A 16,683-nucleotide genomic window follows, 5' to 3' on the forward strand; every position below is an offset into this window, starting at 1 on the left:
GGAACATCATCCCAGCCCAGGACTGCTTATTCAGGCTTCCACATGAGAGAGGCATGCATGCCTATCCTATTTATCACTCTTATTCTAGATTTGCTGTCACAGATTTAACCCTATCTGACACAGAAAGTGTTCATCTCTTGTCACATAGCACCAGATTCTGTGCCAGAAGTACACAGGCTGCTGGTCACGGTCACCTGCCCGTCTGGCTCCTGGGGGAGGGAGAAGAGGAGGAGAGGAGAGGAGACCTCTGCGCGGACTGAGGCTCTCATTTCAAGGACTAGCCTGCATATGTTTTTGTTTATGTTGGGTGTTTGTGAGCCTTAGATTTCACTAGAAGCTTCAAACTAGTTATTTTGGTTTGAGTTCCTTTTTTTCTAAAGATTTTATGTATTTATTTTTAGAGCGGAAGGGAGAGAGAAAGAGAGGGAGAGAAACATCCATGTGCGGTTGCCTCTTGCGCACCCCCAACTGGGGATCTGGCCTGCAACCCATGTGCCCTGACTGGGAATCGAACCAGTGACCCCTTGCTTCACAAGCCAGCACTTACCCCACTGAGCCGCACCAGCCAGGGCTGGTTTGAGTTCTGACTCCCAAATGCGGTGCTTTGACAGGGCTAAATTTTGCTTAGCATGGCCATCATGTCTCTTCCCTCAGCCTCAGTTTCCCCCTGGGTTACCTCTCCCCGTGCTCCGTCTGAGGTCGGGTCTCCCGCCACACCAGCACAGGAAAGGCCAGGACCCAATCTGAGCAGCGTGTCCTTGCTGGCTGCCACCGTTCATTCATTCATTCATTCACTCACTGCCTCTCTGTCAAGCACACACTGGGTGCCAGACTGGGTTTGAGCTGACCACTGGCCACTGGCGGGTCTTGACTGGTCAGCTCTTCTCTCTGACTGGCCTTGGGAAAGGCTTGTCCTGAAATGGCCAGCCGGAGCTTGACTCTCCCTTCCCAGGGATAGCTTAGGCTCCCTTGGAACCTGTGAGGGCCCGCTCCGCCCTCCCACAGCCAGAGATCGGCCCTGGGCATGGGGCCCCCTCCGGCTGCACCTGAGAGGCCCCGGTGTGGCCAGGGATCGAGCAGGGTGGCCTGTCTTGAGAGGCTGGGCAAGTGCCCCTTGAAGTGCTTTGAAAGACAGCCAGGGGTCTTCTTTCCCCATCCCTGGCTCTAGCATTATCAGGCGTCAGACTCAGCGATGCCCTGGAGGCCCCGTACTCCGGGCCCTGCGGACGGATGAGTCTGTGGCTCACAGAGGGTCAGGGCTTGCCCTGAAGCCACTTCAGGACTGGACCCAGGCTCTCTCCAAGGCTCTGTGCAGACACCTCAGGCGCGCTCCTTTGTGTGGGGCACCGGAGATGGGGTGGGCGGGCGCATTGCCCTCACTGGCTGCCTCTCCCTCCAGCTTCTGGAAAGTGCCGTGCTCTTTCCCTTCTCGGGGACTAAGCACACAGCCCCCCCCCCCCCCATCCACCACCTGCAAAAAGCCTCCCGGGCTGCCAAGCCTGCCTCCGAGGGCTGACATGAGGGGGCTGTCACATGCAGCCCTGCAGGTTGTGCACCGCACAAAGGCACCTGGCTGGGAGAGAAAAGAGCAGGGCTGCAACTTCGTTCTCAGGGGGAGGGGAGGGGAGGGAGGGGGTGACAGGCCCCCACAGGGAGCAAGGGCGGCCGGCGGAGGCTCAGACTGTAGCCTGAGGCCGTGAAGATTGAGACAGGTTTGTTCCTCCATTTGTAAAGCTGAGTTGTGCGCTGGTGTCCGCAGGGGCCGCTGAAACAAAGTAGCACGAACTGGGAGACTTGAACAACAGAGATGTATTCCCTCCCCCCTCCCCCTCCTGGAGGCCAGCAGTCCCGAGTGAAGTTGGCAGCAGGGCCGTGCTCTCTTGTGGTTCTCGGTAGAAGCCTTCCTGGCCTCCTCCCAGCTTCTGGTTGGTGGACCCAGATAATCCCTGGGGTCCCTCGTCTTGCGTCTGTATCACTCCAGTCTCTGCCTCCACCGCCCCATGGCCGTCTTCTCCCTGTGTGTCCGTCTCCTTGTTTCTTCTCTGCTTATAAGGACACCGGCCATACTGGACCAGGGCCCACCCTCCTTCAGCCTGACCTCACCCTCACTAGTTACATCGGCCATGACCCTGTTTCCAAATAAGGCCACCCTCTGAGGTCCTGAGGGTTGAGACTTCACCCCTCCCTTCGGGAGACGCGATCCAACCCAGGACCAGCTGAGCCTCACGGAGTGTGAAATTGGCCCTTCTGAGTGTCCATTTCTACACATTTCGGCAAACGTTGGCAGTTGTGCAACCAGCACCGCAGTCAAGATACAGCACAGTTCCTTCCCCTCCGAAACCCTCCACGCCCTCTTGTAGTCAGACCCTGCTGCTGCCCCGCCGGGCCTGGAGGGTGCCCCTTCCTCCTTCGTCATCCCCGAGTCCTGCCTTTCTGAGAAAGCCACGCGGACGCTGCCTCGCGAGCCTGCCTCCCTTCCCTTCGCCGGACGCGCTGGGGACCCGTCCGTGTGGCACGGCTCAGTGTGGTGTTCCTCGGTGGCTGAGAGCATCTCCCCGCGTGGGCGCGTCCCGGCGTGGTTATCCACTCACCCACCGTGGCGCACTCGGGCTGTTCCCCGACCTTGGCAGTCATCCCCCTACAGACAAAGCCGTGGCGAACATGTGCACGGAGGGCACGGGTTTCTGCGTGAAGAACCGCAGGGGCTGGCTCACGTTCAAGTTGCCGTGTGAAGGGCCCGGGGTGGGGGGAGCACGTGGGGAAACCGGAAGCAGGCCACTGCAGGGGTCCGGGCGAGCAGTGACAGCGGCCTGGACCAGGGTCCCTGCAGCGGGGATGGCGGCGTGCAGGCCCCCTGGGGTGTATCTAGGAGGCAGAGTGGACAGAGCCTGGTGCTGTGCTGGCTTGGGTGGTCACCGTGGTGCCCAGGAGACCGCCCTCTCTCTCCCCAGGGGAGGACGGCTGCCCTGGCTCAGCCTGGCCATCTGGACGTGCAAGCGTTGAGAGGTGGAATAGTACACCCAGTGGTTAGGGGTGTGGGCCCCGGGTCAGACTGTCAGGGTTCACAGTCCACTCTGTGCCTCAGTCTCCTCACCTGTAAAACGGGGATGCTACCACTTCCTAACCCATCGAGCTGTGGTTGTGTCACCCGAGTTCATCCACGTAAGGAGCTTGAACAGAGTCGGGCGCAGTCTAGATGTTTGAGGAAAGTGGTCTCGGGCCCCCAGGCCCCACCCTGCTGTCCATGCCCCTCGCCCCTTCAGCAGTGACCCCTATACGGCGTCTGTGACGGCATCCGCACGGTGCCCCCTCCTTCCCCAGGTCGGCCCCAAGCTGCTGTGAGACCCTGAGCTGGCTCCTCGCCCTGATCACAGCTCCCTCCACTCACCCAGGGCAGAGGTGCAGAGCCCCACTGCGTGCCGGGCCCCATGCGAACCACATGCGGCACAGCAGCCCCTCCCCCCAGTGGGCTCTTCGTAAAGACTTGTGAGCATGTGCCCCGCTCACGACACAGGGAGGGGAGCGGCTCTCAGGACACCCCCGGGTCTCAGGGGCACAGAGGCCCCCCCAGTCTGCCGCAGGTACGGTTCTGCCTTTTCCCGACCAGATACATGCTCTGCCGCGGACAGGAACTGACCACAGTGGCAGCCAGGCCGCCTCCACGGCTGGTGCCTGGCCCGGACCATGGTGGGAGGTGTGGCGGGTCCAAGTTCAAATGCCACAGCAGCCACTTGCAGCCACCGCAGCCCCCGGTGTCCAGCGGAGAGTCCCGCTCTGAGACCAGGGTTCATGTCCGGGCCGGGCACACTGGGGCCAGCCCCATGAAGGGGCGTCTGCAGCCTGTCCTCCTTCTCTACAGATCCGGGATCTGTCAGTTTGCCTGCTCGCTAAAATGCATTTGCTGCCCCCAAACTGCAGTGCTTGGGAGTCTCTGGCCGGCGTGGCACAGCCCCGCCCGAGGCCTCGGAGGGTGGTGCTGCGCTCACACTTCAAACAAGTGCCAAGCGGCCGCACCTTGACGCCTTCTGTTGACGGTTTCACTATTTAAAACGTCCCCCCCGCTTAGCACTGAAGCGCTATCGAGTGTTTCGAAACGCAGGGCAGTTGGGCTGGGCCTCACGGGAAGGCGCATGTCAGATAAGCTTCATTCAGGCAGGAGTCCTGGGCGCTGCGGGTCGTGAGTTCAATGTCAGTGAAGCAGTGATGGGTGTTGCATAAGGTGCCTGGACACACAAGCTCACGTAAAACCAGGTTACAACGGATCGGTTGTCAAACACACTGCGGCCAGAGGTTCGCAGGAACCCACCCCTGTGCCCCCCCCCACCCCCGGGCGCGGTGGTTCAGGATTCGCCAGCGCAGCGGTCGCAGTGACTGTGCAGAACGGAACCGCCCCCAGACCCCGAGAGTGGCCGTGTCTGCGTTGCGTGGACAGAGCGTCACCGAGGCGCTCCCTCCCCTGCGCTGCCTGCACGGCTGCTCGCGGCTGCTCCTCCCCCTGGGTTACGAACGGCCTGTCTTACGTACAGTCCTTCCTCCAAACGCCCGTGTCCTGGGCACGTGCACTGCCCCTCCGCTGCCTCGCCTGGTCCCCGGTCCCCCCCCCCCCGCCCCCGCAGTGAAATCTGAGCCTTGGAGAGGACAGTGCCCAAGGAGAGGAGCGGCCAGTGCCCACACTTCATGTCCTGTGAGCCTCATAGAGGAATCTTTGTCTGACAGAAGAATCAATCAAGGCAAACAAAAAAGTGGGGGTTCTTGGCATGTGTAGATTGGACGTTTGTGACAGAGATTTTGTCTCGAGGGTTACTTCAGGCCCCGTCACCAAGGGCTTTTTGTTATTGTCACAGCCTGTGAGGCTGGGGTTATAGGGCCCAATTTATAGGCAAGGAAACTGAGGCACAGTGAGAGACTCCATCACAGCTCCCCGCAATCCATGGCAGAGCCAGGGCCCACATCCAGGCCAGTGCGAGGCTGGCACCTCTGTCTGGAGACCCAGAAGGCCCTGCGGCCCTGCACTGCATCCCAAGGTCGCAGGGTCCTGCTGCCGCCCTGCATCCCAGTGAGCCTGCATCCTGGGAGGGTGCAGCTGGGATCTCCTCCCCCAACCCCACCCCCGAGCCCCACCCAGAGGGTGACCTCCCAGCCCCCTCCCTGAGCTGGCTGGATGGACAGACCAGGTGAGCAACCGGAGAGGTGCTTGAAGGTGGACTGGCCCCACCCACCAGCGTCTCCAAGCCCCACCCTGTGACCCCTGTCCCTGGAGTTGCTGGGTGGGATGGACTGTGCCTGCCACGCCTCAGCACCGCTGCTTACGGCTCCTTAGTCTCCCCCACCCCAGGGCCCCCCAGTGGCCCCCAAAGTTCATGAGCCAGTGTCCTCGATTCCTCCAGCCTCCTGCTCTTGAAAGGTGACCGCCGGTGGCTTCCCTGTGTGGGGGCCTGAGGGGCTGTGCACGCTGGAAAGGGTGGTGGGGGAAGGGGACAGACAAGACACCAGGGAACAGAGCCCTGAAAGGGATGCCGCCCTAAGGCTGGGGTGCCAGGTGGGGACGGGCGCCCATCCTGTTCCTCGAGGTGAGCCCGGGCCCAGCAGGTGGCCGCTGCTGAGCAGCATCAGGACCGGGCTGTGCGCGTGACAGCTCAGCCCCCAGGAGAGGAAATGTGGTCACCACAAGTGCTGGGTGGGTGGCAGGGTGACTCAGTGTCACCAGGGGTGGAAGGAGTGTGACGCTGCAGTAGTTTCCTGCGCGGCGCGAGCGGGGGCCTGGGGCCCACGGCCTGTGCACCCGGGGGTGGGGAGGGCCCGCTGCCAGGGCTCGTCGCCCTGGGCCCCTGAGCCCCGGGCCGGGTCCGTGCCACAGCCCCTCCTCCAGTTTAGAAAAGGGGGCTCACTCTGTCCAAGCACGTCCCCCCACGCTGTGGTCACGCGCCACCCTCCCAGCCAGCCTCTGACGTGGTGGGGTGTGAGCGCCCTTTCGCTCGCTTCCTTGCTGAGAGAACTGAGGCCCAGAGAGGGAGGCCGACTGGCCCGAGGGTGCCCAGCGTGCCGCCTGAGGCCTAGGCTGGCACCCACCATGGCTCCCCGTTCAGGGCAAAGCGTTTTCTGCGCCACCCAGAGCTGTCCCGGGGGAGTGGCGTCCGCCGAGACCACACGGCGAGCCACGGTCGAGCTCCCCGAGCAGCAGTCTGCGCCGGGGTCTGTGCGCTTCTCCGTCCCGTCTCACAGCCACTGAGCAGCCAGCGTCGGGGTGGGACGCAGTCAGGCCCCGGCCACCTGGGGCCGGGAGGAGACACCCAGCAGGAGGGGCCCCGAGAGGGCACAGAGGTGCCCCGCGTCCCCTTCTGGGGTGAGTCATATCCACCGCGGGCCCGCCGCTCCCCCTGCATGTCTCCGTCCTCAGCCCAGGGTCAGGTGCGGGGAGAGAGCCGTGACCTCCTTCCTTTTTCCCCCAGATGATGGGGAACCTCTGAGTAGGCAGCAGGCAGGGCCAGAGGCCGGGGTCACGGTGGGACGTGCGGGCTGCCACGTGTGGTGGGGGCTCCTGGAGGGAGGGGCACCAGCAGGGCCCAAGGACACGCCTCCCCGGAGCTGCTGGAGCATCTTGTCCTCTGAGCCGGCCGTCCCTGGGGAGGAGGCGGCGGCAGGAGGAAGTGGGCAGGGGCTCTGGGAACTAACCCTGAGGGGCAAGCCTTGCGGGGAGGGGAGCCGGGGTGGGACCGTGTACACAAGGCAGACCCAAAGACGGCCTTGACCGCAGCCAGCCTCCTGAGAGAAGGGCCCTTGCACACGGGACGGAGGGCCGGGCGGACTGTCCCCTCCTGAAGAACTTTCCGAGTGGGCTAACGGCTAAGGCAAATATCACTCAGCGTGCACCTAGCTGTCTTCATTATCTTTTTCTTTCCTCCTCGTGAAAAGCAAATCCCACACGTAGTACGTGAATTCACACACTGAGAAGAGTTAAACAGTAGCGAAGTCTACACCTGCATCGTCCAATACACAGCCACCGGCCGTGGGGGGCCGTTTCATACGTTAAATCAAGTAAAAGGAAGTCGCAGTCGCACTGGCCGTATTGCAAGTGCTCCGTAGCCACAGGCAGCACTTGCCCCAAGGGGACCCCGTGGGGCAGCACGGACAGAGAACATTCCGTCGTTGCTCACGGTCCTTGTGCCCCGCACCAGCTAGCACGAGGTCACAGACCGGGAAAACCCTGCCGGCTGGAAAGTAATTTCTGGAACCCGCCGCGTCCCCTTGTTTTATGTATTTGCATGTGTCTGGGTTTCCCCTTCTCCTTGTGCCACTGCCCTCTGACCCGCAGAGCCGCTGGGCCTCTGGACATTGGTGCTTCCCGTTCTTTCCCCGATGAGGAGACGGAGGCTCAGGGAAGAGTGATGGGCTACAGGTGAGGGAGCGCTGGAGCAGGTCTGTTCCCCTAGGGACAGAGGTCCGTCACCGTGGTTGGTCCAGGGTGCCCGGGGTGCCGCCAGGTGGAACTACCCTGGTCTCGTCACGTCCTGGCACCTCCCCCTCGGTCGTGCGTGCGAGAGAGAGAGAGAGAGAGAGAGAGAGAGAGAGACCCAGGTGAGCCGGTTGACCCTCGGGGAGACTCGCTCCTGGGCATCCGTTCCCCCATTTTCCCTGTTTCCCCCGCAGTGGTCACCCATCACTTCTGGTTTCCATAACAGGCCACACGCTGTGTAAACATTTGGAACGTACAGAAAAGTGTCAAGGAGAGAGGAGAGTCGCGAAGCCTCAGGATCACCAGCCGCCGCCGAGGGCGCTCGTGTAGTGTGCGTTCCAGAGCCCCCGCTTGCTTCCTCCCGCCTCTGGGCACCGTCTCGGGCGCCTCGTGGCCGTGCGGGCGTCCTCTGTGCGCGGTGCGCGGTGCCGGGTCCAGCCCCGTGCCCAACCCTCCTGTTTGTCCCGTCTTCTCCTTGCCGGTGTGCAGAAGTTGCACGTGCCAGTCGGCTCTGAGCCCTCTGGCGGTTGTTGCATGCCACAGGCGTCTCCCGCTCAGGGCTGGACGGCCAGCCCCTCCGCGGTGTCTCAGTGGACAGCGGTCTTCATGCGAACGCAGCCAGACGCGCCGGTCCTCTGTACGAAAGGGGTGTGTGCGGGTGTGTGCACGTGTGCCATTGAAGGCCATAAACACGGTCTTCATTTTCTTCCTGAAAATTTTTTGTTTTGTTTTCCACATGGAGGTCAGGACAGAGTCTTCTTGGAACTGAGCTGTGTGTAAGCTGTGAGAGAGTCGAGTTTCTTCCCTTCCAACCCCCCACCCCGTGGATACCCAGTTGTCTCAGCACATTTTGTTGCAAAGCCTGTCCACTCCTCAGCGTTCTGCTGTGGTCATGCGTCCATCACGTGACCATGCTGCGTGGGGTTTATTCCCGGGCCAGCCGTGTCCGCTGCCCTGCGCCTCTGCCCCAGCACCAGGGCCGCGCTGTCTCAGCCACTGTGGCTGGGGACTGAGACTTGGTCCCCAGCAGAGCGAGCCCCACCCGCCCCTTCGCGGGCGTCTGGGGTGTGCTGGGCGGGCCCTGGGTGTCTCGGTGGGCCTTTCCACAGAGCGCCCTTGGGTTCGGGTTGGGGTGGCTCTGACTCTGCAGGTCAGTTTTTGTAGCGTTCCTGCTGCGACAGTATGGAGCCTTCCCCTCCACGGACAAGGGCCCGCCTCCCATCTCTTTAGCCTCCTGCCGTGTGTTTGTCACGTTCAGTCTTACATCATAAGCAAGCGTCTGGAGGGATCTGGCAGAGTGGTTAAGAGCACTGGACTGGAGACTCACGACGGCCAGGGTTCAAATCCCAGCGCTGTCAGCTACTGATGTCACAGCCTTAGTGAGGCACTTAGCTTCTCTGGGCCTCAGTCTCCCCCTCTGTAAAAGGGGAACGCTAACCAGAGACATAGGGTATTGTAAAGGATTGACTTGAGATGACTGCATGTAAAACAGCTAGAGCAATGCCCGGCACTCAGAAGTCTCTGGAAACATGGCTAATTCATTTTTGAGCAGGTAATACATTCCCGGGATTCACAATAAAAATATCGTTTGTAGAAGGACATACGGCACAGCCGTCTTCCCGCCCGTGCGCCCCATGTGCGTGCCCCCATGCCTACCCCGCTGGGTACCAGTTCCTTGTGGCTTCATCCAGGGTCGTCTGTGCAGATGCTCATCACGCCCCGCTCCCCTGCGAGGGAGCGCGGTGCGCACCTGCGGCTCCCTGTGCTCTCGTCACCCCGCCACACGCCCTGGACACCTCCCCGTGTCGGCGCCCGGAGACCTCCCTCCTCCTCCCCTTCAGCAGCTGCGCAGCACCCGTGGACTCGCCCAGTCCCTGTGCCGTGTACAGTTAGACTGTCTCCAGTCTCTTCTCCCTTCAGTCAAGGCTCCCATGACGCCCGGGAGCCGTCCCTCCGTGCCTCGTGCCGACAGGGGCAGCCCCGTCTTTCCGAGGGATCCTTTCTCCCCGTGTCTCTATTAGACTAGATATCTAAGATTGCTCTCTCTGTAGGCCAAAAAGGGTTCAATGTTTCCACTTTCATACATGTTTCCAGTGTCCACATGTTTCCAAGCCTGTGATTTCCTGAACCACTCACCCATTGATGATAATATATTACTGAACCCCTATGCTGCGCTGGGCTGAGCGGGGCACAGAGCAGTAACCGACTGGCACTGGGATGAGGAGCTCGGGGAGCAGACCGGCATGGGAGCTGCACTGCTGTTCACCGTTGGATTGTTTCCAGCTCTGGGCGCCTGGAAGTCACATTGCAGTGAACATCCTTGTCTGGTAACTTTATTTGCATTTTTTAAATACTTCTTGGAGGCAGAGTCTGGAAGGGCAATGACCTGCAATGTGCACCCTTAGCCAAAACAAGGAGGCAGTTTTCTAGATCTGCTGGCACAGAACCCAGCTCAGTTCCACATGCGAAATCCCCTAAACGAGAACCGTTCTTTCTCCAAGTCCAAATTGTTTTCATTGTTTTCTGACTGGGCGACAGAGTCACGCGGCTCATATTCAAAAGTACAAAAGGGTGTGTGCAGTGCGGTGCCTGCCTCCCAGCCCTGCGGGTCAGCCCTCAGTGCCCCCCCATCCCGCCCCAGAGGCACCCTTTGGTGTCTCTCCCTGCCTCCCGGCGGAGGTGGCCTCAGCGCATCTCAGCACACGTGTCCCATCCAAGCACGGGGCCTGCCCATTGTCTGTGCTGACCTGGGTCCTCATGCCCCCACTGCCTCCAGCTGCAGTCCCAGCCAGGAAACGGGTCCCCGAATCCCATGATCTCCAGTAACCGTCTCCACGCTCAGTGAAGTTTCTAAGTTTGGTTTTTTTTGGGGGGGGGCGGGGAGGGGGGGATGTTAGCTACTCCTTCACTCTGTATAACTATTGCTGTGATGATTATTATGCTAAGTGTAAGGTGGCATCTGGCCCATAGTATATGCTCAGTAAACACTTATGGGGTGAGTGGAGGCACAATAACATCCTTGAATGTTCACTTTATGCCGGGCACTACCCTGAACTCTTTACAGCAATCCTGTCAGGTAGTAATACATATATTTCCCATTTTAAATGTAAGAAAACTAAGGCAAACAGAGGGTCAGTCACTTGCCAAGGCAGCCGAGCTGGGGATCTAGCCCAGGCTGTCTGGTTCCCGAGCCCACGCTCAAACTTCCCAGTCAACGCAGCCTCACCGGCCCCCAAGGCCTGATCGCACATGGCACCCTAGGGGTGGACAGTCCTATCCTAGCACTGCTGCTGGGCGGAGGGTCAGCAGTGTGGGCAGCCTGAGTCGGGTTCGAGGGGCTGGCTGGGATAGGGACAGGGGCTGGCACCTGGGAGCCAGAAGAGGTTCCAGAGGGAGGTTGGAGGAGCTCAGCCCAGGAGCCCAGGAGGTCGTGGGTGTCTAGGCTCTGAAGAGCACAGAGCAGCCAGGGCCAGAGGCCAGGCAGAGGGAGGCCGTGAGGCAGCGGCCAGAGCCTGGGGCAGGCCTGGCACCGTGGGGGCAGCCGCCGAAGGGCCCACAGCGTTGAAACTGGCGCCCCTGCGGGCTCCACAGGAACCTGGTGAGGCTCTGTCAGGGCAGCAGAGCCCCTAGGGGCCAGCAGAGCGCCCCACAGTCAGCCAAGGCAGGGCCGGGAGCTGGGCAGCGCCCGCCGTGCACCGTGCAGCAGAGGCTGCAGACACACACACAGGTGTGGAAACTGTGAAGGCTTTTGACCTGCTCGACCCCTTGATGTGGGCTGTGACGCGCGAGCTGAGACGGCCTGACCTGCTCTCGGCACTTCCGGGGCCCGGAAGACCTGCTGAGGCTGACTTCCCCTCCAGAGGCTGTGGGCTGAGGCCCACACAGCTCAGCCCCAGGCTCCCCGGGGCCCACACACCGAGGGCCAGAGGCCTTCAGCTGCCCTCCATGCCCCTCCTCATCACAGAAGGCCTTTTGTCTTCTGCGGGAGGAGAAACCCAGGGACCGTTGTCACAGCAGGAGCTCCCAAACACTGTCCTTAGAGCCCCAAGCCCCTGTAGGGGCCCACCAGGGCCTCATGCAGGTGTTTAGCCTCCAGAACTGGGCTGGGGGCGTTGGCCGTGAGTTTGCACATGACACGTGTGACAGAGTCTGGTTCCGAAACTGGCATCCCTGCCTGGCCGCCAGGGTCAGCCTGGGAGCCGGGTTTCTGGTCCTGAGTCCACCCAGGGCCAGGCCAGAGGTGGAAGCAGGCGGCAGCAGCTGCGGCTCAGCTGCCACACATCCGGGAAAAAAGCATGTGGCAGAGAGGAAGCCGCTGAGGAGCTGGCTGGCTGGCTGGCTGCCTGCCCTCTCTCGGCCGTCCGCTGCGGCAGAGCCCGCCTGGCTTAGAAGAGAAGCCTCCAGGTGGCACCTAGCCAGGGGTCCACTGGGTCACAGAATCGCGGGAATCACTGCACCGGAAGGACCCGTAGTCCTCGATCTGACCCCCACTCAGGACATGCACGGCCCAGCCGCTGCCGCTCTCTGACACGGAGCCCGTGGCAGACAGGCATGGCCAGCAGATCCGAACATCCTTTCTCTGGCCAGCCTTTGGCAGGACGGTCCGGGCAGCTGCTGCCGATCAGCCGGGTTCGCAGGGACAGGCCACCTGCTTGCCATCCCAGATCTCGTCCATTCTTCTCATTTTTTTACCGAAGAGCCCACTCAACCTCGAGAGGGGAAGCAAGCTGCCCAAGGTCACACAGCGAACAGCAGAGCCAGACCGTGGTCTCCCGAGTCTGAGCTCAGTGCCATTTCCTCCGGGCCACACCCATTGTCCTGGGGAATACGGCATTTGTCATGTCACTCCTCACCGCAGAAACTCTTACCTCCCTTCGTTTCCGCAGCCGGATCCCCGGGATCCGACAACCGAGTACCGGGGTGGCAGAGAGGGCTCCGCTAGGTGAACAGGCAGCCCTAAAACCCCAGTGGTGCGCTACCACTGGGGGGCCCACACAGACCCCCTGGGCACAGTCAGGGCTCTGCCAGCTGGTGGGGGTGCTGGCGCCGTGGGGACCGGCGGTCACTCCCCATCAGGGCTGTGTGTTTTGGGGTCCTGGACAAGCGCCTGCCTGGTCCACCTGGAGTGTCTCAGCGGGTCTTTGGGTGTGCTCGCCCTCCACACGTTTTCAGATCTTCCGCTCTCGCCAACCCGACCTGCTTCCCGGGGTCTGGAGCCTGGGTTTCCCCAAGAACGGTCCCCGGGCCCCCTCCGACTCATCTAGCAGTTTGCACTTGTTAAGTGGCAGCTACAGCTGCATGCTTTCCCCACACTGTCCCCTTTGATCCCCACACGGCCTTTGAGGTAGGTGGCATGGTCTCCCTGTTTACAGAGCGGGGGACTGAGGCACAGAGCGGGGGAGTGGCTGGCTGTTGTTCATCGCCCCCACCCCTGGGGCCTCAAGGGTCCCCCAGCCCCCAGTGCCGCCAGCTGCTGCGGCTGCTGCTGCTGCTGCTTCATATCCGCACCAGCATCCTCAGCTGCAGTCAGGGACTCCGGGGTGTGCTTCCGTCCGGCAGCAGCCGCTGCTCCTGGCCCAGGTCCTGGGGCTGCCACGGGGCACGAGAACGGCCCCAGTGACTCCGGCTCCTGCTCTGCTCACCTCTGGGGCAGCCAGCAGGGGATTTCTCACGAGATCTCCCAGAGCCCGATTCTAGGGGTGGACTCTGCTGCTTGCTGTCCAACACTGGCCCTCAGGCTGCAGAACGGACTTGAAAAAAGAGCCAGAGTCGTCCTGAGAGATGAACAAGCTCACAGGCCTGGCGGCCACCCACTCCACCTCCTTGGCTTGTGACCCGCTCTGGGGGCCCGGGCAGGAGGTGTGTGCCTGCGGGGGTCATTCTGTTTCTTACCTAAATATTTCTAGCATGGAGAAATCTGGGGAAAAACACAAGAACACCCTGAGTACCCATAATTCAGGCTTGTTAAATCCTGTCTTTTGCCAGATTGCCTCGGATCTTTTAAAAATAAGTAAATCTTTACAGAACTGAAGCCTCCTGCATACCTGTCCCTGATCCTCCCCCCGGGAGGTAACCATCCCCCGGACACACAACTGCCCTGTGTGTTTTCACACCTCGTATAAGTGTTTTTGTTCCTTCTGTAGTTCGCTCGTTGCGCTTAACAGTAGGTTTTTGGTTTACTTGATTTTAGTTATTTTTTAAATTTTTACTTATTGATTTTAGAGAGAGAGTGGAAGGGAGAGAGAAGAGCATCCGTGTGTCGTTCCGTTTATTCATGCTTCCACTGGTTGCTGCTTTCAGGTTCGCTGACTGGGAATCACACCTGCAACCTTGGCGTGCGGGGGTGATGCCCGTTACAGCCCACCGAGCTACCTGGCCAGGGCTGGCTGGTTTGATTTTCAGACTTTTTCTTTTGTCACTTGTAGGCTCCCAGAAGAATAGACCAATGAATTCCTGTATGTCTGCTCTTTACCCAAATTCACCAATTAATAACACTTTGCCACATCGGCTTTCTCTCTCTCTCTCTCTCTCTCTTTCTTTCTCTCTCTCTCTCTTTCTCCTTCCTTTGGGCAGCTGGTGAGAAAACCTCCCCCATGGACCGGGTGGATGCTGACTTCAGGCCTGGTCCCTGCAGCCCTGGGCCTGGGGTGCCCCAAGTGTCTGACCCCAGGCCGTAGCCGGGGTGTCCGAGGCTGTGGCACTGCAGACCCGAGCTCTGTACCCCAGTCCCCAGGGCAGAAAGAGAGCCGGTCAGGAAGTGATTCCCCTTTCCAGGGGAGTTGCTCTAAAATTCTCTGAGGCTTGTTATCTTGCACCAATAGTGCCATCCGTCACCCAAGGTCCCGGGGCTGCCTTTGCAGGGCCCTGAGCCGGAGTGTGGCGACTGAAAAGGGAGGGCCTGGGTGTGGGGTCCCTGGCTCTGCCCACAGATGATGTGTCCTATGCCATGTGGGCTCAGCCGTGGTCGCTGGCAGTCAGAGCTGATGTGGCCAGGCCGTTCTGTAGCAGTGATCACGGCACTAAGATAAAGCTGGACATGGGTGTCCCCAGCTTTGCCATCCTGCCCGAGCCCGACAGCCACCGTTATCGGCATTTGCACTTTGCAGCCACAAGCCAGTAGCGCCCAGAGAGCTCCAGCCACCCAGGGCCCCAAGTCAGCGGGGGCGCAGGGACTAGAGGGCAGCTGCCTGGCTCCATTGGCCAGGTCAGAGCAGGTGGCCGTGTCTCTTTGTCCCTTTAGGGCTAAACAGCTCTGGTGACCCCAAGCAAGACCGACACCTTCCCACACCCTCAGCAGCTGCTTCTCCAACTCCTCAACCTTGGAGACCCTCTCCCACCTCAGATCCTTGTAGCTGCCAAGTCACCATGCAGGGCCCCTGCACAAGCCTTTGTCGCGTCTGCACTGGCCCACCCAGGGAGGGAGGGGGGAGGACACTGACAGAGTGGGGCAGGTCCTGGGAAGCGGGATCTTAGGGGCCTTGGGCCTCCCCGGTGGTGCAGTCGGGGCAGCCGAGGCACGGTGCTCGTCCCTGCGGGGTTCCTGGGACAGCCCCCCGCTCCCCTTTGCCTCTCCACCAGCACTGGCCGGGTCCCTGGGGTGGAAGGGGTCCTCCGAGTGGTATGTTTCTGCACCCCACAAAACTGACGTCTTTTTTCATGTCGGGCCATGTGGTTCCCGGGCACTTGAACTTGTGGTTTATCTCTGGGGCCAAATGTTATCTTGGGTGTAAGCTGAGCATGACACAGAGACGTGTGTGCCTCAGTCACTCTGTCCAATGTCCTAGGTCCTAGAATCAAGGCCACAAAGTGGGAGAACTGCAGTGAGAGGAGGAGAAGAGGAATTTCAACTAGGAAACAATAGTTAACACTCACTGAGTGCGTGTGCTGGGTGAAGTCATTGACCAACATCTAATCAGATTTGCACATTACTCTGCTATGTGAGGACTTAGAAAACACTTAAACTGAAGCCCAGAGAGGTGAAGGAACTGGCCAGAGATAGCACAGCCTGGATTCAAACCCGGGGCTTCTGTTAATGACAGGCAGGCTTCTTTCAAACGGGCCTTCGAGGATGGGGCCAACTTGAGCCTCAATAATTTACTATGAAAAAAGTTTAAACCTACAGAAAAGTTGAAAAAATTTCGAAGTAAACACGCATATACCCACCACTTACCCTTAATGCTTCTGTGTGTTTGCTTTATTACATGTCGGTCTGTCCCTCTGTCCATCCGTGAACCCCCCCTTTTTTTTTTTTTTTGCGTTCCAAAGGAGGTCTCGGACCCTTCTGAGTGTGTCAGCATGCACATCACCAACTCTGGTCATGTGTGGCGCGTTTTTATTGTTCTGGGGTAAAATTTACGCGTGGTAAAATGTGAAGACACACACTGGCAGTGCTCCGTTCGAGCTTCCTGGGCATGTTCGTACAGAACGTGTTTCCCTGCACCCGGCCTCTTTGGCTCGGTGCGGTGTGTCTGAGGGCCACCCGCGTGGTTGCGTGTGTCCGTGGTTCCCGTCTGTTGCTCCCGGTCCGTCCCGTCTCTCACCGGCGTCTGCTTGTCCGTGGACGAGCCCCGGACCCGTCTGGGCGGTGAGGACTAGAGCTGCCGAGAACGTTCGTGCGCGGGGGGGCCCCAGGCGGACCTGCGCTGTCGGTTTTTTTCTCGGGTGCACACCTGGGCGTGGTCTGGCTGGGCCCTAGAGCAGGCGTAGATTCCGGCTCGTGAAAAACGGCCTTTCCCCAGCGCGGTCGCACCAGGTTCCATGCGCACCAGTGATGCACGGGGGTTCTGATTGCTTCCATGCTGCACCACGGGGTGCTGGCAGGCTTTTTAATTTTAGCCGTGCCGGTGGTTGGGACGCGGTATCTCGTTGTGGTTTACATTTGCATTTCCTTAATGACTAATGGTCTGAGCGCTCCTCCACCTGCTTCGGGGCCACTTGTATGTCTTCTCTGAGGAATCGTCAACTCTTTGGCCCGTTTTAAAAATTAAAACCTGCTTGCTCTCTGTTGAACGGATGCTTGGCAAATACTTTCCCCCAGCCTGCGGTTTGAGTATTCACTTTCTGAATGACATGTTCCGATGGGCACACATTTAAATTGTGATGTGTTTAATCTAGCCGCCTTTTCTTGTACGGTTTTCACTTTCTGGGTCCAATGCAACAAACCCTCGCCCACCGGCTGGGTAGAGTGTTGGGAGGGGTCCCAGAGAGCCCCAAGGAGCCACGGGCAGGGG

The 16,683-nt window shown here is 60.2% G+C and overlaps 1 protein-coding gene across 4 annotated transcripts in view; it reads left to right on the forward strand.

Moving 5' to 3' along the window:
* The window catches only part of RIN3 (Ras and Rab interactor 3), a 105,043-nt gene that overhangs the window by 9,857 nt on the left and 78,503 nt on the right, over positions 1–16,683 (forward strand). For 3 of the 4 annotated variants that reach the window (XM_045822978.1, XM_045822977.1, XM_045822980.1), the window contains exon 2: positions 9,548–9,780. The exons of the other annotated variant lie outside the window; for it this stretch is intronic. In XM_045822978.1, the coding sequence (XP_045678934.1) occupies positions 9,671–9,780 (110 nt within the window). In that variant the 5' untranslated portion in view covers positions 9,548–9,670. The remainder of the gene's footprint in view (positions 1–9,547; positions 9,781–16,683) is intronic. 4 annotated transcript variants of the gene reach the window in all.

This window comes from Phyllostomus hastatus, unplaced genomic scaffold (assembly GCF_019186645.2).
Source record: "Phyllostomus hastatus isolate PE091 unplaced genomic scaffold, TTU_PhHast_1.1 phas_scaffold_501, whole genome shotgun sequence".
Taxonomy (NCBI): domain Eukaryota; kingdom Metazoa; phylum Chordata; class Mammalia; order Chiroptera; family Phyllostomidae; genus Phyllostomus; species Phyllostomus hastatus.